At 38.0% G+C, this 25,137-nt stretch overlaps 1 protein-coding gene across 1 annotated transcript in view; it reads right to left on the bottom strand.

Annotated features, from left to right (window-relative positions):
* SLC6A11 (solute carrier family 6 member 11) overlaps positions 1-17,197 on the bottom strand; it is a 105,764-nt gene extending 88,567 nt beyond the window's left edge. The window contains exons 1-5 of the mRNA XM_075159343.1: positions 16,926-17,197; positions 16,235-16,465; positions 12,220-12,354; positions 11,909-12,049; positions 10,349-10,439 (exon numbers count right to left, since the gene is read on the bottom strand). Coding sequence (XP_075015444.1) covers positions 10,349-10,439; positions 11,909-12,049; positions 12,220-12,354; positions 16,235-16,454 — 587 coding nt within the window. The 5' untranslated portion in view covers positions 16,455-16,465; positions 16,926-17,197. The remainder of the gene's footprint in view (positions 1-10,348; positions 10,440-11,908; positions 12,050-12,219; positions 12,355-16,234; positions 16,466-16,925) is intronic.
* Positions 17,198-25,137: the final 7,940 nt, after the last annotated feature.

Below are 25,137 nucleotides of genomic sequence, written 5' to 3'. Positions count from 1 at the left end.
TCCATGCATCTGGACTGCATAACTCAAAGATGGAAAAGGAACAGCTTAAGAGGAACAAAAACTTTTGAAAGAATGCTTATTTTAATAATAATACATAAACACACAAGCAGTGATATTTCAGAGCAGGCTCTATTGCTTGAGTCAGTAGTCTCCAGTTTACTAACCAGACGCACTAAAACTCTCAAAGTAAGGAATAACGGCTAAGAGAAGGTGAGTTTAACAAAATTACATGCTTCCCACCTTTCTTCGAATACAGAGTGGTTTTCTCTCACAGAGAGGAAGAAAACAGTATTGAACAAAGTATACAAGATGCTAAAGATTTGAGATAGCATTCTCCACTGCCTTACATACTCATATGATAACTTTCAATAATGGTACTCATATGATAAACTTACAAAATCTATGCTGAATGCTAAAGGATATAAAACTCTATGAAACCAAAAAGCTAGCAGTTTACTTTGTAAACTTCTTAGGACTTTTTACTAAAAAAAAAAATATATATATATATATATATATAGGACAAGGTAAAAAGAAAAATTATCCTTCAATAAAATGAACCTAAAAATAGTCGTCTTGTTACTTCCCTAGTCAATTTATTACTTTTTTTATTACTCGTACTGTTTTCCAAGGTTTCTCTTCTCTTGCATGCTTCATTATCTCTTGACACAAGAAGATGTACAGAATGGTACAATATCGTCTTAGGAAACAGGTATAGCAACATTCTATGTACTAGCGACATCAAAGCTGTGAAACGTTTTTCAGTTTTAAAACATAAATCAAACATCCTGTTCTATACTTTACAGGACTATATATTAAAAGGTAGCTGCCAAATAAAGTAAAGGAGACTTTCTGAGCTTCACTGAATGAGCAACAATCAACAGAATGAAGAAAAATTCTTGTTACAAGAGAACCTACCTGATGCAGGACTTTGACAAAAATGTGTGGGAGACCTCTCCCTTTTACAGGAAGGGAACATATATTTTAACAGGGATAACCCCTATAATTGTAAGCCCCAGAGTATAATATATACTACATACTACTCTTACACTATATAATATACACAGCACTGCCTAATCGAATGTCAAAATTTAGCAACACATATGACTCAGGCTGTATATCAAATTGGTTGATCTTACTTGCATCCATATTATACAACCTCGAACCTTAGTAGCAGTGCAGTAGACAAGCGTTCAGAAGACGCACTGCATGACTGGCTAGTGCATGAACCCTCCTTTGGCTCGACAACCTGCGGAGCTCTGGTTATATGATGATGACATGGGGAAGAATGACGTTTGATAATGTTAATACCATATAGTAGGCATATATCTTCGAGAAAGAGAATGACTTAAAAAGAAAGGGTTCTTTTCAGACTATCTTTTTTCCCCTCTAGATTCTAACATTTAGGAAACTAAAAATGGGCTGGTTGTGTCAGGCTTTTTTCCAGTGCAGCAGTGTGGTTATCACTGAAACACCTCCAGAACAAGCATGGATACAACTATAAAGTTGAACAAGGGTAATCTTCCAGTGAATTTGTAGCAGATTTAGTCACTAAAAGTACATGTTCTTCAAAATGAACAGAGAGAGTACAGGTACCAAACTCTCACTGGAAGTCAACATGAGCTGACGCTTTCACTTTTCTGAAAGCTATATATCCAGAACTGACAAAGGATACAGAATCTGTGTACTGTACAAACCTCTCTTTTTAAGGTTTCATATAAACTCCAAAACAGGAAATATAAGACATCCACAGGTTTTTTAAAGTGCTACAAATAATCCTTGCCAGATATTGCTGGATATGCACTTGTACCACAACCATCAGTGCCCAATTATTAGAAAAACGTATTTCAGCTTTTAGAAGATAATCTACAGATTACAGATTAAAGAATCTGTAATAAAATTCTCTCAAACGGCAAGAATTTTCTTCTGGAAATCCATTTAATTCCATAGTTGGCATTTTTTTACAGCAACAGACAGACAATTCCCAGTGGTCACATTAGCGAGAATCCCTCAGCTAGAGCATTATGCACAGCTCTGAAATATTTACCTCTCACAGCATATTTTCTGTGACCTACACATATCAGAATGAATTATTCCTAGTTGAGCCATGTTTGCTGCTGTTCAGCCTAGTTCTTTCTTAAAGTCCTGACAGGATTGAATGTTGCTCCATTCATTATTCATTTTTACACTTTTTATCAAATTAAAAGGTAAGAATAAACTCTCCTCAGCAGACTTTTCTCTAAAATTTCTAGTACTGCTTGCAAATAATGACACGTATTTCTTGTGTCAACCCCTGCCTCATTGAAGTCAGTACTTAAGTTATCTGAACGTAATGTGACACTACTTAGCAGCTACTGTGTATATACATATATCGCTTTTTTCATTTTTATATGTATATGTATGTGTTTGTGTGTATATCTATAGCAAGAGACAGAGACAGAACACCCCACTTCTCTAGCAATTCCTGACCTATTTTCCGTCAACCTCTTTCACTGAAGTCATGGCAACTTCTTCTTAACCAAGTCGGAGAGTTTCATCCTGTCAAACAACTTTTTTGTACTGTTCCACTCCCCTCTGCTCTATAGTTTCTTAGTACTCTCTCAATATATCCAATGACTCCTTCAGTCTTTTTGCAGTTTTCCCCCTACTTCTCTCTGAAGAAGTCATGCAGTGACAAAAATCTCCTTTTTATTCACCTTCTGAGTGACATAAATTAGTCCAGCACACAGCAGCAGCTGTGAACTGAAAACACCTAGAAGAAATGTAAGTCAACATGATGGCTCTCAAAATTTGTGTTGAACCTTTTGGATAATCTGTAGACTTGTAGTCAGTTGCTCACTCTTAATTAAATGTTCATAAAATGAGAACTACAGACCACAAAAAATGGAGAACTGTTCCATGATTTTGTAAAATAGTTCTTCATAATGAGCTCTTGGCTACAAACTCATGTAACAAATGAGTGATGGTAAGCTCTTATCTCTTCCACACAGAACAGGCCAATATAAAGCCATTACCTGACTGGGAAGGAAGAAAAAAAAAAAAATTTCTAAATTACTCTGTCAACATAATTCTCATACTCACTGGCCCTGTACTAAATCCTAGTTACAAAAAAACCTAAGAGGTGAAACTGCAAAGGAGCCGGGGCACAAGGCAGTAAAGAATAGCTGATAGGTCAAAAGAGAAAAAAGAAAACTGCAAATGTACAGGAGCTATTTTCAGAGGCCCCAAGTCCTTTGTCCACATTTACAGCTACTGGGTGTTCATAAAATACCACTCTCCTGTAGCACTTGCAACTTACAGTACAATTCTTAATTAAGTAAATTCAGATAAATTCTACTGGCTCAATTTTTCATTTGTAAACTAAAACCAATAGTCAGCAGAGTTGAAATCATTAAAAAATAGCTGTTGAAGGGACTTCGGGAAGATATCAGTCATTTCCCTTTCCACACAGGACAACTATGCCTACATCATTGTTTCAAGGCCTGCACTGATTGATCTTCTGTTAACTTTATACGAATTCCATAGCAATATTTAATGAGTCTTCCTCAGCAAGTTCTCCTGACACTGCAAATCCATTTCCTTGCTGCCATATAAGAATATAGTGGAAAACAGTGAAAAATTTACCAAAAAAGTGGGGGTTTTTTCCAGTCTGTGTTCACTATACCTTTTTACACAGCAAGAACATCTCTCCTTTGAGCATTTAATTTGACTAAAAACTCCAAGCAACCATCCTTTCTGTTAATGCCCTGAATCTACAAAGCCATACATGGGAGATACTCTTAAAAAGTGTCTAAACCTTTTTTTTTCTTGTGATGATACTTTTTCAAGAACCAAAAATAGATACAGGCTTGCTTAATTGCATGGAACTATTTGCTTTACGCAGTACCCATGCTGAGATAGCCAAGTAGTAGATGAATGTGACTGCTGTTTAACATTGTTTTCAGAGTTACTTGGGCATCTCTAAAATCCCTTGTACCAAGGTCCTTAAGATTCTCAATTTCAAGACAGTAAGCAAATCTAACGGACACATTCTTGGACAGTTGAAAATGACAGTCTATTATTTACAAAGCCACATGCATATTTAAAGGATTCCAGAGGTATTGAAAAACATGTCTTGGAAGAGTGACATGCTATTTGTTTGCACATCTAGTCTTGCAAATCCAATTCCCATGGTAAACTGGTGGAAAAAATACTTATTGGGGTGGGCGACCTTGTAAAACATGAATATAACTTCTCAGCTTGGCCTGTGCAAGGCACCTCTCTTCTTTAGGGGGGCTACTGAAGCGGACTAATTGGTTTCAGGCAGCAATTGCCACCAACCGTATCTTGCTTTTAGTTCTTTAGAAGATTTAAAAGACAGTTGTGGTGGAGATGCCAGGCAGGCACTAGCATGGACCAGGGAGTTACAAAACAATTGAGGAATTAAGATAAGAACTGAGATAGCTCACCAATGTCCCAGAAGCATGCTAACATTTAGGTTCCCTCTGAATAGACCTTTCAAAGCGTCTGGAACTAAGATTAGAAACATGGGGAATGAAGAGCTGGTTTGCATAAACAGAGAGAAGAGGCTAGGATAGGGAACAAACAATCAAAAAGCTCACCCATCATGCTGGAAACCTATATTCATAGCCCTCCTCTGCCCTAAAAGCCTATAAAGTTTTCTACCAAAAGAACTCCCTAGCTATCAAGCTTCCTGCTATTCTGCAGTAGGTGGATTCAGAAGCAGCTTTCACTCTCTCCTGTTAGTACTGTGTATAAACAATTAAATATTTATTGGCATAAAGACTGGAACTGGATGGTCTAACTATTAACCTATAAAGTATCAGAATAATCTCCCTCAGTCCTTCTTGTCCTCAAGTATCCCCTTTGATCTAAACCATCTAAATAAGTACTGAGACAGTGGGAGAATGATCCTGTAAAGTTCTGGCCAAGGCAACCACCTGAGAAGCAAGATGTTAGCATCCCAGTCTATACTCCATGATTATTTAACTTTTATACAAAGTAGAGCAAGTTCAAGAGAAGATGGTGAAATTCCCACCCCATACAGAACACATTCAAGAAAGTGGAACATATGTATTCAATTTCTTGCAAGCAAAATACAATAAGAGAGCCCTCTAAATACTGAGTCATTAGAGCAAAGACGACAAAATGTTACTGCTTTTTTTTTTTTAATAATTCCTTTAAATTTTCATGCAAGTGCACAAAATAAAATGTTTTGTTTGGAATGAAACAGCAATTACTTGTTTCAAACAAATGTTGTGGTGTCTTCAATTAAGTAACTTTTTTTTACTTGCATACATTTGCTTGTTTCTTAGTTGAAATAGAATTTGCACAACCCTAATGCTAAATTGTACGAAAAAATGTCTTGGGCCTCTCACACTTAGCACTTTTACTCTCTCTGTAGCTCAGATCCCCTTCTGTAAAATTTGAATCATTTGACCTTATCGAGATTTTGTGAAGATAAATGAATGTGTAAATAATCAAGAAAACTATGATTGCAAAGCCATTGACACCATGAGCACCCTAGGAAGCCTTGATTAAATTAATAACTTTGTCAGCAGAGCAGGAACCTAATAATAATGAGAATATAAAACATAAGAAAATGAACAAAGAGAAAAAAACCAAAATATTGAATACCTGCACAGTGTTTGCTCCCTATCCATCCTTTAGCAAGAACAAAGCAGATTTATTGAAAAAAATATTAGGCAGTTCTTCAACTAAAAATAATCATATTCATAAAAGCTGTGAACTTAAAATTGCACAACCTTACTTCTAGTATTTCCCAAATACTTGACTTTGCAACTTTTAAGGTCATTTTTTCTCCATAGTAAAAACATTATGTACAATGTTCAAGATAAAAATAAAAAAAACATGGAAGTTCATCTGCCTGGTTTAGGGTAACATTTATCCCTCAGTATTAAGAAATCAGCCTAGCATTTTGACACCTATCTCATTTACTTCTTTCAACTGAAACCAGGAAAAGTGAGTGGTTTTGAGGCAAAACAAGATGTAAAACTCACATGACACCAAACAAAAAGCATTTCACACAGCCTTTTATGAACTGAACAGAAACGAGCAAGTCTGGCACAACTCAATGTTCCACAAGACATGCACAAAGTTCTGAGAGGTGCTGAAGTTCTCTGGGTACTGAGCACTGCAGGATCAGGCTCAACTTGCTAATGACTTTTCATAGGGTAGTGGGGATTAACCACAATGTGACTCCTGCAGTCATTTGCAGCCTGAATGAAACAGGAAAAACTCTTTTTGACTTTGCAAGGAAAGGGTATGTGCCTTTTCCTTTTTGCTGAGAACAGCCCCTTTTCTTTTCCCTAGACGAAAAAAATGTTTTTTCTCACTAGACTTTACTTGGAAATGCTAAGGATGTGTCACCCCCTTCAGAGAATGACAGGCCAACAACTAGACCTTCTTTAACAGAGGACTAAGTTGTTGTTATACAGCCAATAAAAAACTATTGAGGTGGAATCAACCACAAAACCATGGGTCCTCTGTCTGTCCAGCTCCCTTCCCAGGCACTAGAAACCTCAAATTCCTGACCATGGTGACAGACTGGAGTAGCAGCCAAAAGAGCACACAGACATGGCTGCTGGCCCCTATACCTCCCAGACAATTTCCTCTCCTAAGAAAGCATACAGAACAATGGAGTAGAGTATCTTCTCCTCTCTATTCTGTTTCCCAGGCTATAAATATAGCCTCATTCATGGCCACAGCTATCTTTCATGGGACTGCTTTAACATATCCAAAATTATCAACACCTCTATCATTACTGCAGCTACCACTCTTAACTGTTTAATGTTTGGACACTAAAAATCCCATGTGCCGTACCTTGAAATTATGATTATTATTTTTTCTTACAAAACCCTTAATCAAGCTATACGATTAAGATGACAGAAATGCCATAAACGGTAGTTAACTGGACTGAATGCTGGGCACCAGTATGAAATGAAAAGTGAAGTTTCAAACCCTTGCCTGTCCTTCCTTGGAACATAGCATCAGAAAGTTTGAAGAATAAAAAGTGAATTTTGATTGATTCAGCTGCTTCCCTTAGAAAACCATATATGCAGATGGAATGTGAAACTTCTCAAGGCTATGGCTACTAACCTCTGCTGGCATTTACATAATGCCAGTCTAGTCTGCTGTGTGATACACGGCAACCTGTATATCCCTCAGCATTATTAACTCTTAGACTGAGAGCACTGGGCTTGAAAGAAACACACAGCACTGCTAAATTACGCATTTGTGTAAATACTGAGTCTTCCCCAAGCATTTTTGTTGTAGGGTTTTTTTTTTTTTAATTAAAAAAAATCTGAAGATATTGTGAATACTCTAGAAGACTGTCGTAATGTGATACGATTATCAAAAGAAAGATGTAATATCAGCCTGACAGTTTACAAACACAGTATTCAGTTCTACATGTAAATGAGAACATACAGTAAGTAAATAGGATCACTATTCACAATGATTACCGCTCTAATTCATAGATTATCTCAAGAGTAGATGGTAATAGACCAAAAAAGAAAAACCACAAAACCCAAACTTTTTTCCTCCAGCTGATCCTTTACACAATAAATTGGCTTCATGTGGCCACAACTTAGAGGAATTTCAATTGCAGATCTGACATTGCAGAGAGCAAAGTGTAAAGGTTTTGAATGGTGTGGTTGTTCAGAAGAAACCTAGAGGCTTCCCCTTCCCTTCACAGGCATCAACCTAATTAATTGTAAGGAACCTGGTCGTTACGCAAATTAATTCAGTCCTGTGATTGGTTATTGCAGCAATGAAGATTCTCACACACTATCCACATGAGTTCTGAAAATAGCAACAAGCATCTGCTCTGTGCCGTCTACCCCAACAACTTTCCTTTTACTGTTCGTTTCAAAAAGTCTTTCAATAAATTTATGGTTCCTGACACCGGAATTTATAAAGGAATAAAGCAACATCATGTGAACAAGACCTCTAGCTAAGTGAAATAACATTTCTGATAACCCTTATCTACAGACTGTAAGGTGACTTGCTGGACAAATTAACTAGTCTAGTAATATATTTACTTTGTATTAACTACTCTGTGATCTGCACTGCAGATCTATACACAAAGACCTCTACTGTGTATTTATGTGTAATATATTTAAGACATACAACTTAATTATAATCTTCTGTTCATTCCAATTAGATATTTTAATACAAAATCAGTCCTGATATTTAATAAAGCTCATTCTTCCACTTCTAAACTAGTTTGTCATGTCTATTTTAAATTTTGAAGCCATGCGACATCATACATACTTAAATTTTAACAAGGCAAATACCTTCCTCAGCAGGAAGAGAGTACATTCATTTTCAAGGGTGAAAGGCTATGCAACTTCAGTTTTGCTTGGACAGAGAAAGTAGAGAAGTTTAATATCTTAAGCTATTTTGGCCAGTAAACCATTAGTATTACGAAAAGTTTGTCCACAACAAAGAAAAGTTTCAAATAAATAACAAATTATTTCATTTACCTTCTCTCCTGGTTTTTGTGATTTTAAAAGTTTTGGAGTGTATATTTTCAACTTTGTATACACAAGACTGTAAAACAAGTTAGAGGAAAGGCTAAATCTTATTATCCTTTCTAGTTTCATAATCCATTCCTAACTCAGCCAAAATCAGGTAGGCAAATATGTCCAAAATTTGAAGGATTTAAAACCCACTGTAACTTGAATCCAAGTTTAGCTATAGAATCTTGTTTAGCTTCATTTTTAGAGAATTCTGAGAAGGGGACATGCTTAAAATGTATCTGTATCTGCACCAAAATAACGCTAACATGGGAATTTAGGCAATCCAAAGATGAGTATTTACAAAAAAAAAAAACCCAGAACCCTAGAAACACAAGGATATAAAACTTAATCTGTGCTCTCCGTATAATTCAACTGAACGTTGCCTACTTCTCTGGATAACTAGAGTTACCATCAATTGCTGAGTTTTGAATATTGTTGAATAAGCAAATAAACACAGTGGGTAAATAAGGCTAATACTGGAGAAAATAGTTTGTTCATTTACTCTAACTATATGAAATCTTAGCTCTAGTTATCCCAAAGAACCGTAAGATATTTTTGTTAAAATGATGAAGTCATAGGAATAAGAGATGCCACCTAAGAAACTCTTGTTTATTCTGAAACATTAGCTGGGAAGTGGGTAGAGGAGGTATATTTTGATTTAACATGTTAGGTGTTCAGATTATTGAAAATTTTAACAGAAAATAAAATGACGATTTTAACCAGAGAGTGTATGCATTTTCATGCCTTGATCAGATTTAACTTGGGTTTGGGTTTTTTTATTTTTAAATAAAACAGTATTATGTACTGAAGCAACAACTACCACCCATGAAGGCTAAGGTAACTGACACAGCAAGATAAAGAGATTCAGAGGCAAAGACAAGAGCATATGCTATCAAGAAAATGATGTCTATGTAGAGTTCTCCCTTCAAGGAGAGTCTTAATGTATGGTCCTTTCAAAGTGTAGCTATTGCTGTTCTGAACTTAAAACAGAGCTCTGAACATATAGCCTCAGAATAAGGCTCTATCTTAATAATAAAATTAATGAGATTAGAATGGGCCCTTAAGAAATTTTAGTAACCCAGAAGTTTGTAACACACTTAGAATTGTGAGATGACTTAGTATTAAAGTAACATTCCGTTTCTATGACTGTCTTAACACACACTGCGCTCTGCAAGGAACAAATATGCGACTACACATGCACTAATTAAATATTTATAGTAAGAAAAAATATGTGTCATCACAAAAGCAGACAATGTTTTGTAAAAATATAATTCTCTTCTATTACTCTAACTAGAAATCAGAATCAAGGAGACAGAAGAGAGTTAAACTCTCCCGTTATTATATCTGAATAGCTAACACTTACATAGCCCTTTAAAAAATAATGAGATACAGAAGCCAAAGTATTAGTTAGCTCAAACAAGGATGAAGATGCAACTCTCAAACTCTTAAGAGAGGAAACATCCTGGAAAAAAAACAAGAAATATTTAAAATCATCCTCTTTCTTTCACCTCTGCCTCCTCATTAGTATGGGTTTGAGGCTCTTTCCTCCAGCAGCAGAAGCCAAGCTCCCAAGCAAGTGGCACACTTTGTTCTATGTTCTTTCAGGATATGGAATTCCTTTCCTTGCATCCTCTAAAAAAAGAGTTAAAACTCTCATCCTGACTCTCTTTGGCTGTATGAGAAAATTTCCAGCTGAACTCACATCACTAAGTGCTATAAGGTTACAAGGTATCTAATAATGTGTAAATGATCAAAATATGGGAAGATAATGAATAGTCTGATCAAACGTAAAGTTTATGTGCACTTACTCCCAGAATTCCATCACTGGAGAAGTAGCATTTTGTAAAGAGACTTGACTGCAGTTGCTCATATTAAGTTTTTGAAATTCCACACAGTTTTCTATAAAAGAACAAAAAACAGTTTGCTATATTGACATGTAAGTACATTTCTTCTTGTGCATCTTCTAGTTTATGCATCTTGTAAAGCCACCATTCTATAATATATTTTCTCTATGTGGTTAAAGGATTCCTAGGTACACTAAAATGCCACAGCTACTACTTCTGGAACACTGTATTTTGATCACCAGATCACAGGCATATCCCAGAAAAATATCCATGCAGTATGCTACATTGTCCTGTAATACTTTCCAAAGGCACAGTTGCAATGGCCAGGGCCAATAAAACATCTGAGGCAGAAGACAGACACTTTGAGAAACTGGGGCAATTGATTGGTAATTACAACATACTCCTACTTCAACTGCTGTTCAGTGGCCAGTGGTAACAATTAGCTTACGGAACACTGCCAGCAACAGGTTTCCACTTTGCCTTAATATGGCAAGTGAAAAGTCACGCTGGCTTATTATTATTATCTCTAATACAGAGAAAGGAGATCGAAGCAGCTCAGCATTGTTGAGTTGACACTTAGTATTTGAACAGCTATCAACATTGGCTAAGCTCCTTTGCAGGGTTGCCAAAATTGATACTGAAGCCTTCCACATCTATTGGGCCCAAGACTAGTTCCCTAACATAACCTAAACTGCAAGATTTCAGATAGCTTTAGGTGTGCTCAAAGAACACGATAATGACCAATTAATAAAAAGCATGAAAGACAGTACAATTGGTACATGATTTGAAATCGGACAGTAATATAAGGAATAAATGCAGTAACTTCAGGAACATGGAAATAAAGGCATTGGTGTGTATTCCTCCCCATAGATGTTTGTGATCTTCGAACGCAATAAGTAGAGCATTACAGATAAAAATATCAACGAGAGGACAGATGCAGAGCCCTATACTGCAAACTCTTACGAATACATGCCTCATATTTCATGTAAGAGGCTACTTTGCATGGAGTAAGGATTATTTATGTGACTAAGTTTTCAGAAGTAGCTTGATGAACATTATCCCTCAACATCTGGCATTAAAGAGAGCAAATCCAAAAGTTCCATATCTAATATTTTCCCCTCCATTTAAACTCCTCCTGATTTCATTACAGTGAAAGAGCAAGATTGTAATCTGTCATCAGGTCTTCAGCTCTTCAGTAGAATTCACTTACTGTATTCAGGGAGAATAGATATGATTGCAAATGAGGGTCTTGGGATTTAGCCAGAATATCTTACAGAATTAACAAAATCCAAAGTCGTCTTCTGCTATCTGACATTATATTCTGCAGGAACAAATGCTTATACAATGACCTAAACCAAAAAGGTATGAATAAGTCTTCATGATTCCTTTACCATGGTGTAGTGTGATGTGATTGGCCCATTTCCACAAATTTTTCTACCAGAATAGTTTTGTTCCTGACATTTTAGTGTATTAATCAATTAATTGGAAGTATTTGTATAGGAATAATCTCTACTGAGGTCATACCTGTATTCCATTCATGCCCACAGGTAGCCCAAGGAAGCTCTGTAGTAAAGCAGTTAAACAAATAGAAGATAGCCCATGCTAAAATGATGATGTAATATACATTTAGATGTGCCTCTATAACTTGGGTAGCATATCCAATGCCTAGAGAAAAAAAAGTGAGACACAACAGAAAACTTTTACTTTTCGGGTAATTTAAAAACAAATGCTTACTACCTTAAGTATATCTTAACTTCAATTTTGATACAAATTTATTTTATTTTACTTCAAATTTAATGCATTCTTTTGCAGTAGAACACACAACTGTTTGTTACCTTCAAATAGAGGGCAAACTTTCCTCCAGCATGTAATGCCTCCTTCACTAGTAAACTGTCCCAAGGCTGTCTCCAAGAAAAATACTGGTATTCCACAGCAAATAAAAAAAACCACATATGGGATAAGGAAAGCACCTATAAGCAAACATTGAGAGGGCATTGGTTATAATGAATACAGTTTCTTGACAGCATAGTGAGAAATTAATTTTCTTAATAAAGGAAGGATCACCTATTAGCCACCTCTCAGGCATCGTGCTCCGAGTTTAAAAAGTGTTAGAAGTGTTTAAAGTGTTTACTCCTGGCCCCAAATATCAAAAGTTAACGTGTAAGCCAATGTCATGGACTAAAAAAGATCAGACCAAAGTTCCTCAGTATAGAGTAAATTCTGCTCACGTGTCTCAAACATAGAAAAGACCAGAGTCTTGCTCAGCCACACAGTTCTGCTCTAATCATCACCAAGTCAGTCTACACTATCTTCTCTTCCTTGCTTTTCTTGGGAAAGCAGGGATGAAGAAGTGTTATGGAAATTAAATCCAAGTCGTTCCTATGTTATTTGGATAAGCCTGATGATAAGGATCATGAAAAGGTAATGATGAAATAAACTTTAGAACTACCTACAGGAACAGGAAAGGAGGGCTTGGCCTTATCAGCTAGAAATATTAATGTGAAATTGTAGGAAAATAACAAACCATCAACAATTTTGTTAGATGCCAGTAAACTCCAGCATAGATAATGAATAGTACAATTCAATGCTGAAGTGTTGTATACAACAACAAAAAAATTCTTCTCTTATCGATTAACACATAGCAGAAGTATTGTATTATCTAATGATTGTGTTACTAGTGTGGCACCTAAAGAACATGGCTGTGAAGTATGCAGAAGCAAAGAAATGAGAGAAGATACATACGTTAAGCATAATGTCACTTGCTAACGTAGATTTCAGGTATTCCATTTAGAACTGAACCTAAGTAATAAGGAATAAAGTACAGCCTTTTGACCACACAGAGAATCTGTTAACATACAAGGCCATAAAGAATTTTTTCCCTCATTCCCCAAGTACTCAGACTTTCTGATGAGTCAAAGGATGAGGTGGAAAGCAAGCAACTATATTGGTTTAGACTGAAACAAGGAATGAAGGAAATAAATACTGAGAAGAAAGCACAAAATAACTGATTCTGCCATTTTTACTTACACCAGAAAAGTTTTAACCTGGTTTAACCAGGCAGACTAGCGCAGCACAGAATAATTTATCTGAAGTTGCAGGAAAATTACAAAGCGTTAACTGTCTAATTAAGTTATGAAAATAAAGATTAGTACAACGTACATAATGTGTTGTATCCAGGCCTCAATCTACTTGCTCCCAAACAAATAATCGCACACCACTAATTAACTTCATTTAAAGCTTCCATTAAATGATGTAAGCATCCCACCATTCATTCCATTTCGAATCAACACAAGATATGCTAAACACACAAAAGTTTTGGTGGATGCAGTTTTTCCTAGGAAGATGTGTTTTACAGTGCTGTCCATCATTGCATATATTGATCAGTTCTTCAGAACACTAGCAATAGCAACATTTCCTTCCTTCAATGGGAGTCCTGAAGATCAATTTGGTCATTAATGAACAGCACCTTAATAGCTACCTCTCTAATACTAAATCTGTGTCAGAATATTAACTATGAACAAAATGTTTCTGAATATACTTCAGGAAAATTTCTACAACTACAAGGCAAATAGATATCCTGTTCATGAAAACACCACACCCCCCAACACACCCACAACCTGCAACAATTGTTATGCTTTAGTCATTTTGATTAGAGAGTTGAGACAACTAAATACAGCTGCTTTGACTTGCAGTTTCTTTCTTCAGACCCAGCACATCAAGAGAGATCTCTTCATAAGTACTCTCTTCCCTCAGCCAGGCAATTTGCCTGTAGTTGAATGTCAGCTGCATCTCAAGCAATACATGTGGATTTCACAAAGAATGGAATCCTTGCATCTAAAACATGGTTTCTCTCTATGATTTACCGTGCAAATGGTTTGAACAAAATCCTTACAAGCTGGATGAACTGCTGGCCAGTATCAAATCCAGCTTGGTCCACTCACACGCACAATCATAGCGAGTTTAACATGGCAACTTGTTAAAACTTGACTTTATTTTTCCAACACTGTTCTACAACAGGTATACATCAGGAAAATTAGAGGACATCAGGTTTCCCAGCTTGCAAACAGATCATATTCCAAGAAACATCTAATTCTAAATTTGCAAAGAAATGAATTTTCCTAAAAAAACCACTAAATATCCATAAGAACAAATAGAAATTACAGAAGCTTATGCCCATACTACCAGTTGTGTCTTGGAGTAAGTACCAGAGAAAGGTCAGACCTCAGAAGTTCCATACTACTGCTTCTAGTTTCATTCTGTATCTAGCAAGTTATGAAATAACTAGCTCATATATCTTACCATTGTCTTCACTTACCACACACTAAGTAGTTTTCAGTATTTACACCTGATGCAACAAACAAGTCCAACTCTGGTCTAATTCTAGCAGGGCATTCCAGAGAGTTACAGAAATACAGGTCATAGACCAAGTCCTCATTGAATAAAACTGAAGTCAATGGCAAATTTCCCATGGTGCCAGGACATGACCAATTAAACCACACACATTAATTCTATTCTTAAAGAATAGAGTGGTGATTAAGTATGATATTTAAGTAATTACTTTTTCACCAAATCACCTGAAAACATGGTTAGAATTTTTTCTACCTAACATTATAGCCTTAAAAATGATTGCATCACATTTTGACAAGCTAGCATATACATACAAATGGGCATATAAAGGTTACTGCATGAACAAGGAAATCTTCATTATATATTGAAAAAATATTTCTATCTTTTCCTCCAGGTGAATTCTTGTTATCTTAGTTTTGCCAAAGTACAGATATATAAAGAAAGGAGCTGCAAACCCTAAACGCATCTTCCACAGTAGTATTAGCCTTATAGAAACAGCAGACAAAATGGGCCAAAACCATCCCTGAGTTGAGACAACCATGCCTAGGTTTGGAGGGACAAGGGAAAGAAATCTGGCACAGCATTGTTAGCAAACAAACCTGTTAAAGAACAGATCTTTGCGTATCAGCCACTGGAACATATTTTCTCCCAGCCTATATGCTTACACTAACACTGATTCAGCCCTTCAGTGGGGAGAATGTTGAATCCAGTCCACAGAATTCTAAACTAATTTTTAATTTACTTTTCTTTCCTCAATGCTTTGCAAGTCACAGCTGACATGCTTATTCCTAACTGTCATGTCGTACATAGTTTATACTTGACTATAACCTATACATGCCACATGCCACACTTTTGTAGAAGTTAAGTCTGTTCTTTTCTCTCTCAAATAACATTCTTACGCTAAGTTTTATGGGGTTTGCTCTCTTCTTTGAGTAACAGGCAGCTTTTACTTCTTCCCCTACCCTACTGTAGTGATTTGGGAAGTAATGAGGAAAAAAAGTATGGTTGAGTTAAAGAAATTGTCATATGACACAGGAAAAAAAAGTAATCTTTGTAGCATTATCAAAAGCAATATTCATCCTCTCCGAAGTGTACTGTTGTGAATAATAAACTGCTACATTCTTTTCTACATCAGACAAACCTATTTAAGTATGCTTGGTTCTGTATTCACATGCAGAAGAAAACCCACAGTGTACTATTATAACAGAACACTAGCTTCTTCCACATTAAAAATCTCATAGGAAAAAAAAAGTCAATTTTTTTTACTAACACAAAAGAAACTTGTGAAAGTAAGCCACACAATATTTAGGGAGGAGAAGGAAAGAGAAACACAACGTTTTTTTCTTAGTTGTCAGATGCTTAATACTTCCCTACCTGCACATACACTGAATTCCTGAATAACTATCTCTTAACTAGTGCAAGAAATCACTGTAAATCATTCTTAACTGTTGATTTCCCACATGTTTATGGCGAGCTGTAAGTCAACATATGATGCCATCTTACCTCCTCCATTCTTGTAGCAAAGATATGGGAATCTCCATACATTTCCCAACCCAATAATCTCCCCTGCCACAGAAAGCACAAATTCAACCTTATTGTTCCAGTGACCTCTTTCATGAACTTTCTTATCATTGCTGTGGACGAGATTGGTACTTGAGGCTTCTGGGTCCAAAGCATCTTCTGGCTTGCCATTAATTATAGGAATAGTCTTTTCAGCTGTCATGACTGTTCAGCCTAGGGGAGAACAAAAGAGAAACATACAGATGTTTTAAGTCACTTGTTAGTAATAACCTTCAATGACTAAGAAGTCCCTCAGCTTATCATTGGCTTATTACCTACATAAATTTCCAGGTGAAAGTGAAGAAGGCAGCTCCGTAAGGCTGGAAAAGTTGTAAAGAAGGAAAAGGGGGGGGGAGATGGGAGGAAGAAGAGAAGCTTATGTACAAGGGAAGAAAATGATTTCTAAGTTGAGACAGACAACTTAGTAGTATGACATTGTTTTAAGATGCAGATAGCGAAGCCTTTCAAAAATCCCTCCCCAAGCAAGGATCCCAGCTTGACTAACCTACCAGAGGACAGGTATCTCCTGCACCTTCCAGGCACACGATTGAGAACAGAAGAAAGGGATGTGGAGAAGGGGCCCTGAATGGTTCTGGCCTGCCTGGAGGAGTAAGGGAGCTCCCAGACTACTCACCCAGGGCTCTGCCTGTGCCTGCGCGGCTGGGAGAGGGACAGGGTCTCTAGCTCAGTGCTGGGCTCCGAGCGGACCTCCGCGGGCTGCCGCTCTTCGCTCTGTTGCACAGCAGGCACGGGGCAGGGCAGTCGCCGGCGCCCGGCGGTAGAGGCGGGCAGGGGGAGGCGGGGATAACGCGGGCAGCGTTAGGATAACGAGAAGCCAGGAAGCCTCGTCCTGTTCTGCGGCTGCTGCCCGGCCGGCCGGCGGGGATAGGATGCTCCCAGCGCTCTGGAGCCGGAATTTGCAAATGCTCAGCCTTCCCCGGAGCGATGGTATAACACCCGCCTCCCCCCTCCGCCCACCTCAGGCTGTCCCGCCAGCTCCCCCCTCCTCTTCTTCCTCCTCCTCCTCCTCCTCCACCCAGCATCACCATCCGAGCATCCCCAGCCTCTCGCTCCCCCGCCCCGCGCCAAGCAACCAGGGCCAAGCACCGGGCGGTACCCAGCCCCGCTCCTTGCACCCCCTCGGCTCCCCCCTATGCGAGGGGGAGGCGACCTGCACGCTGCTCGCGGAGGGCCGGCGGCGGTGGCGGAGCGAGCGGCAGCGGCTGGCTGCGCACCTGCCGGCCGCCTTGCTGCAGTGCCCGCCGCGACGGGAGCCCGGCCCCGCCACCGCCCCGGCCGCCGGCTCCCCCGCGCCTGCTGCTCGCGGGGCAGCCGGGGGCTGTTTTGTTGGGGTGTTCGGTTCAAGTTCTGGCCTGGCAAGTTAAAAAAAGGAACCCGCCGAAAACAGATGACATTAACTTCAGCTGGAAAGGGCGGCGGGGGGGGGGGGGGGGGGGGGGGGTAGAACGGGATAAAAAAAAAGTGGGGGGAACATTTGGGAAGTGTGGAAACAATGTGGGCGCTTTCTAGTTACCCTGGGAAAATGCAGAAACGGCCCACGTGGGCATTTCTAACCGCGGTTTTGCTTTAAATTTCAAGATAAATAAATGTAAAACAGAAGCAAAAATAGGAAACAATAATACAAACTGGTTTGTTTCAGGTTGAATAAAATATTTCAAACAGAGAATTTTTTCCATTTAATCCCCCCCACCCCTTCTTTTTTTGGTAGGTCAGTTATTTACACCCATGTTTCTCAACCCAAACTAAATACCTCTTCCATTATTCATCTCTGCAGCTTCTCCTTGGCAAATGGCAAGACCCAACTCAGGTTTTAGCTTCAAATCTTCTCTCAGATGCAAACTCTCAGTTGCAGCTATGATCACCAATGTTTTGCTCTGCAACTACAGGAGATGCGCTTTGGAACACTGTCTCAAATCCTGGATTACATTTAAGCGTGCTGGAGGATGCTGTCCCAGAGACAGCGTGTTTTTGCATGTGAATTTTCTCCCTCTTGCCCTCCAGCTCCATGGACTTTTACTGCCAGGAAAACTATTATCCAGTGCCTACTGAAAAAAGTGGAAAGATGCCCATGGATAGATTTTATATTAACTTTAGCTGACTTTGGAATCTAGAGCCTGATCATACCCTGCTTATACACGTAGCCTCAGTGTGTTTACACATTGAAGCTCCTACTGTGGTTAAAGTTTTTAGAATTTTGCTTTTAAATTATGCATGCCACAAGAGTGGGTGTTGGGGCCTCACCCTACTTTCTCCGTCAACTGTATATCACATAAACACTTGCACCTAACAGGTGCAGGATGAGACCATTTCTCTTCTTTTATTGATACCAACATATATAGCACTAGTCAAACCTATATTGTGAAATGAAAAACTGCCAGTGGCAAAACTATAATAAAACTGCAGAATTCTGATTTTATTTTTTTAATCATGTTTTTTAAAAGTATGCTCCACAGATATCATTACCCAAGCTGGGTTTGGTTTTGGGTGGTCTTTTTGTGTTTCATTTTTTTGTTTTGTTTTTAATGCAGCTGGTATTCATTAACTGAGGATTGAAGAGATCCATTTTTCCCAACCTGGCTTTGTACAAACCAAAATCAACTTTGAGGGTTTTTGTTGTTTTATTTTTTCCCCTTCTTCAACTAGTTTTCAGCAGGGATCAAAACAGGCATTGTTTTTCTGTATTCCAGCCAGGCTGAGCAGGCTCAACAGGATACACTTAAACATCAAAGCTGAAACTGAATTCTCATTTCATTCCCGAGCATAATTCTAAAAATGGAGGGAAGCTAAGGGACAGTAAACATTTGACGGATGATTCAATAGATGGGGGAGACGAGTCTTATTCAAATAGACTAATGATACCAAATTGAAGTGGCCTGCTCCAAAGAACAGTCTATAGGATGACTGGCAGATGCAAAAGATGTTTAATCACTGCTGATTTGTTCAGTATTTGAAATTATTAATTCCTGGTGACAACTATTTTATCCACTGCTGTATTCTTGCACTGATTCCCATTCAGTCTCCTACCAATTGAAGGGTTTATGGAAGCAATTGCTAGCTGCTAGTCTTTGTGAATACTTTACTGAAATGCAGCACAGTGTTTGCAATATAAAACTTCCCAAATTTTAAAACAGGTTGATAACCCATTTTTTTTAATCTGGTGGAGCCTCCTCTATTGCAATGAAAAAAATTCTCTGGATTACAGGTTACAACTCAGTTCACACACTAACCTAGTGTATCTCATGCTCTTCATCATGAATTCATGCCTGCTTCTGTCAAGTCTGTTGGGAGATCTGCACATGACATACAATCAGAGCTCAACTCGGTGACTGGGATGAGAGCAAACCTTTGCAACATGGCTGTACTGGAAGACAAGAGACTGATAGTTACCAATATCAGAAGGCTGTTACTAGTAAAACCAATATCTACTTCTAAAACATTAGTTAATTAACTAAAACATTAGTACATATTCTGTAGAAGGGCTAGCAGCATCACACATCAAGCAGATTTCTTCTGTATTGTCTACTCCATTCCTGATAATGTAGCATCAGTTCTGCAGAAGCATTTAGAATTGCTGCATCCAACCCACTCACCAGAAGTTTGTTTCCTGGCCATTCCTCTCGAGCCCCACATTAAAATGATGTGGCCTAACAAAGCAATTCAAGTTCTGCCTTATTCAGATTTATCTCCACGCTCCCAAGGAAACCATTAAAACTCTGTGTAGAAAGTTGACAGGGGTGGGAGTGGAAACCAGATGTTTCTGTTAGCCAAAGAAAGGTGCTGTGAAGTACCAAATGTTCTAAGACTACATTCATTTAGATTTATAAACTAAAATTAATAAAGATGAGGAATTGATATATAGAGTAACTTGAGAAAAGAACCTCCGAGAAAAAGCCACATTCCTACAGGATTCTGCCTAGATGCTGAAATACATGGCCCAGATGCACTGAGGAATATGCAGTGTACCCAAGCTTCTTTGATTACTGCCAGAACTCATATTCAGCCTGTTTTTCCATTTATTCTGTTCTGGGACTTCTACCTGATCCATGAACACAGAGTGTTAATACATACCAACACATGTGGAGGTTTAATTCTTTTGCGTTTTTTCTCCTTAGTGCCCAACCCCTACACAGTTCAGAAGGCACGTGAAGAAACCCACGTGATACAGTTGCACATTTTGCTTCTCATGCTCTGGATGTGTATCTTTTCTTGGAAATCAGGATGCTTTGCTTACCCTGCACTTTGGATCCCTCTTAGGATGCCTCATTTTCTGTAGCACTACAGTTGGACAAGAGTGAAGTCTCTGCTACACGGTGTGATGTTTTGGCCCCTGTACGTGCCTCTAGATTTTTGCATTTTTCCTGACTAAAACAAACAAAAAAGAGGCAATAAATAGCTGTCCAAAAAATAATTCTCATTAGGATTAAAATTACCATGAACAGAGCTAATTTCCTAAAATAGATCAATGCAACATTCATGCAAGTGTTTAATGTGAGCAAAAGTCATGTTATATAGTTCTGGAAATTAAAAGGCTTGGCTCCATTTCTTCTCCTTATTAAACCACAGTAAATCTGTCGATTTCTGTGTTGTTTCAACAATATAGAACCCTGTGTCAGTATAATTGAAGGGAGGAGGGAACAACAATCCTCTCCAGATTTAAAAGTTTTAGTTTAGATTTGATGTAAGCAAAATCTGCACAAGCCTTATGTAAAGATTTCGCAAACTCAGGCTCTTCATGGGTAAACAACTACACAAAAGAAGAAATACAGTAAGAATTTCATTAATGATAGTGATCTGACACAATATTTTGGATCAAAAGCCTAAGATCATGAAGCAATTTGTGAACAAGTAAGATACCTTTAGCTATGCTATTACAGACTGGACCTTAAGTCAAACAGCAATAGGCTGTTTTGTGCCTAATCAGTTTTCTGCAACGGGAAAAAAAAGATTTATTTCTGGCTGATAACAACTTTAAGTTAAGCAACAACTGATTGTTGGGCTTCTATTTAGAAAGGCTTAACAACTATCACTGTAGATCTCTCTCTTGAATTTATTGCCCATGCCTCACAATCGTTGAGATGCTGAATTTAGAGTTCAAGAGAGCTGTGAAAACCACTTTTTCACCTATTGATGTTGCCCTTTGGGGGCCTTCTCTTCTCCCTTGTTGTCAGTCTGAGATCCATATTTTCTGTTACACGCGTTTTACCTTCCAGACCATCTTCTCTTCTAAACAGGAGTGGGTGATATGTTCCACAATATGGGTTTTCTGCTACAGACGTGTGTTAACATCCTCAGAGGATCACCTCTGAGGCATCTTGCTGTGAAAGGGTCAATTTCAGTTCCCCTACGGGGTTCCTCAGTGCCTTTTGTCAAACAGATTTTTCTGACAGTTACTCAGTGACTGCTTGCATTTTAATATATGACAAAGGTGATCTAATATCTCATGAAAATGGTGGTACACATCAGGGGTTCCTCATGTTGCCTCACACAAGTAAGCACCATTCCCACTGTGGTTTATGGAGATATGCCTCTGCTAATGTGGCTAACAGTATCTTGAGCTTCCTAAACATGAGTTTTACAGACAGACGGCACTTGGAAGGAACCTCCAATAGCGAGGCTTATACACAGCTTCCAAGAATTAGCAGTCATCTATCCAAATTGAACAGAGACCTCTTCTATGTCGTGTCAAAGTCATACCTGCTGACTTAGCTAACAAAAGCATGTTTTTACTTTTGCTAGCACTTAGAGCAGCAAGAAAATAAACAATAAGCAAGAAGTTATTTTTATGAAAAAAGCATCCTCATGCCTCTGCCTGTAAACCTTGAGGCACTGTACTTCTGAATAAGACAACATGAAGTATATTTCTACACATTGACAAAAAATAACCACCCTACAGTACTTTAGCAAATGTATGCAGCCAAAGGCGTCCAACAAGACAGAGGTAAAGAATAAAATGCACTAGTTCTTGTGACGAGAGGAAAATACCTACCCATATAAATGACAGCACTAAGAGAGAAGATACCTATGGAATGATGTTTTAATGTGACTTACAAGCGAGACCAAATAAAAGAAATACCAAATAGAGACTTCAAAAGAATGAGATACGTAATACCACAACAGCCTTACCACTAGCAGTTACTAGTCAATCATTCTTCCAGATCCGAAACTGAACTTGTAGTCTTTATGCAGCTATGCATATCATCAGTATGCCAAACTCATACTTACTGAGAGGTGCTACAACCTGGAAAAGGAATGAACTCTGAGGAAAGTTGGTGCTTAGATCCTCTGGACATATTTTCAACTATATTAAAATTTCAGAATTTGTATTATTAAAAATACTCAGTGTATATTAAAATAAAGGCAGATTATAGATGCCCTCTGCAGGCACCTGAAGTCGTTTATCTTATCCCAGACATTCTTTCTTGCTGTAGAAGAAAGAGTAGGTTAAGGAGTTGCTTTGTGCACTGTTAATGTGGGGACACTGTTAGGATTTACCAAGTTCAAAGAATTTAACAACTACATCTCAGGTGGGAAAGAGTGAACCTGATAAGAAGCAGCATCTCCCCCAACCCCTAGGTAGTGGTCCCATTGCATGAACAGCCCATCTAGCCAGGCTTTGTGTTAATCTATTAATTTCACACAACTTAACTTGGCTTTCAGGCTTTAGATTGAGTCTATAGAACAGTAATTCAAAAAATATTTCCCAGCTTATAAATTAAGCTAATCATCAATAGTTAAAGTAAATAAACACAGAAATGTAAATATCTTGCAATTATATGCCTTCATACATATATTTTTAAATGTACATGTCAAGGAACAGAAACATTTCTTGATGAAAATGAATTTCTCCTGTTTTGGTTCAACAGCTTAGTATGCTAACCTATCTAACTTTCCTACTGTATTGGTTTTGGCTGAGATAGAGTTAATTTTCTTCATAGTAGCTGCTATGGAGCTATATTTTGGATTTGTGACCAAACCAGTGTTGATAACACACTGATATTTTAGCTATTACTGAACAGTGCTTACACAGCATCAAGGACTTTTCTATTTTTCACGTTGCCCTGCCAGTGAGTAGGCTCGGGGTGCAGAAGAAGTTGGGAGGGGCCATAGCTGGCAGAGCTGACCCCAACTGACCAAAGGGATATTCCATACCATATGATGCTCAGCAATAAAAGCTGGGGGGGAGAAGGAGGAAGGGAGGACAATTATTTGAGTTATGGCATTTGTCTTCCCAAGTAATGGTTACACACGATGAAGCCCTGCTTTCCTGGAAATAGCTAAACATCTACTGGCTGATGGTAAATAGTGAATTAATTCCCTATGTTGCTTTGCTTGCACATGCAGCTTTGTTTTACCTATTAAACTGTCTTTATCTCAGCCCATGAGCTTTCTCACTTTTGCCCTTCCAATTCTCTACCCCATCCCTCTGGGGATGAGTGAGAGCACGGCTGTGTGGGGCTTAGCTGCCTACTGGAGTTAAACCACAACACCTACCCATAAGCAAAAGACCAGTGTTCAGTCTTGAACATAGAGTGAAGTGTCTAATTGTCCCTCACAAACACAAACTGCATGGCAACCTATGCAATACTCATGCTGAGTGAAGGGTGGCAGCAACACTGCACAGAGTCTGCCAAATGCAGTTTTAAAATACATCAGAATGAACAACTGCAAGTTACCATAAGAAATGCAGTCATAAGATGTGAATGAGGGAATGGTTTGGTTCAGTTTCAGATCTGAAAAGCTCCAAAAGACAGGTCAATCCATAAGGAAGATGATTTACTTTCTCCATGATACAAAATAATAAGAAATACATATGACAAGTTACCCTCAAAATTCTGTTCAACTCAATCACATGTTTTATTTTTGGTATTTTATATCTTTGAAAATGGAGTGCAACATCAATATATTGCTTCAAAATTAAAAAAGAGGTCCTTCATATTTTCAAAATGTTTCCTTTATTGAATTCTTTTTGGTTGAAGCTGCATGTTACTAAAACAAAGTAATTGCCTGAAAAATTTTGATCAGCTCTTATCAAGCACACCCTATCATATTCAGTATTTGTTTACATTTTAGCACTGTAAGCATTTAAGCACTGGAACATCTAGAGTTTTAGAGAAAGTAGTATGTTTTAAGTTCTCTAATGCAGACCTAGTATATTCATAAAGACACTATGCTACTGCAACTGCTCTATCACATAAATTACATATGACAACTTGGACTAACTCAGCAAACAATCTTTCCTTGAGCTGTCTGCTGGCACATTGCTAATTAACAATTAATTGCCTTCAACAAGATTCCTGCAGAGCAGATGATGTGATACTGCAGATATTTCAGCCAAGTTGCATTTCTGTGCACTGCTGAAAAGTACCTAAAGATTTTTTACTCCTTTGCTTTTTGTCATTGTATTTTTAATGAGAAATATTTCTTTTGTAAGGTTTTTCTTGTTTAAAGATGTTGCAGTACTGAAGAAATGCCTCTTACTAAAATACTTTCTTTACAGCTGTGAAAAATCAGCTGTTAATTGACATCAAGCCACACCTGTAGATTTATATTCTGTGATTGCGTCAAAATGGAACTTAGCTGGTAGACCAGAAAAAAACATTGTTGTAAAACCCCACCCCACTATGCCCAGCAATAGCAACATCTCAGTGTTTTAAGAGACAAAATAGAATACTCTCAAATTTTATTAAATTCACTTACTAAAAAGTACAGCTATGTGCCAGTCCTAGTGCATGAACTTCTTTGTCTTTCACAGGTAAAAGAGGAAGTAGCTGTTAATGTAGACTGGAAAGGCAATTGGAGAAGATACAAGAGTACCAGATTATACA

This window comes from Calonectris borealis, chromosome 10 (assembly GCF_964195595.1).
Source record: "Calonectris borealis chromosome 10, bCalBor7.hap1.2, whole genome shotgun sequence".
NCBI lineage: Eukaryota > Metazoa > Chordata > Aves > Procellariiformes > Procellariidae > Calonectris > Calonectris borealis.
Note: the sequence above shows the minus strand (reverse complement) of the source record. Positions and strands in the feature narration are given on the sequence as shown.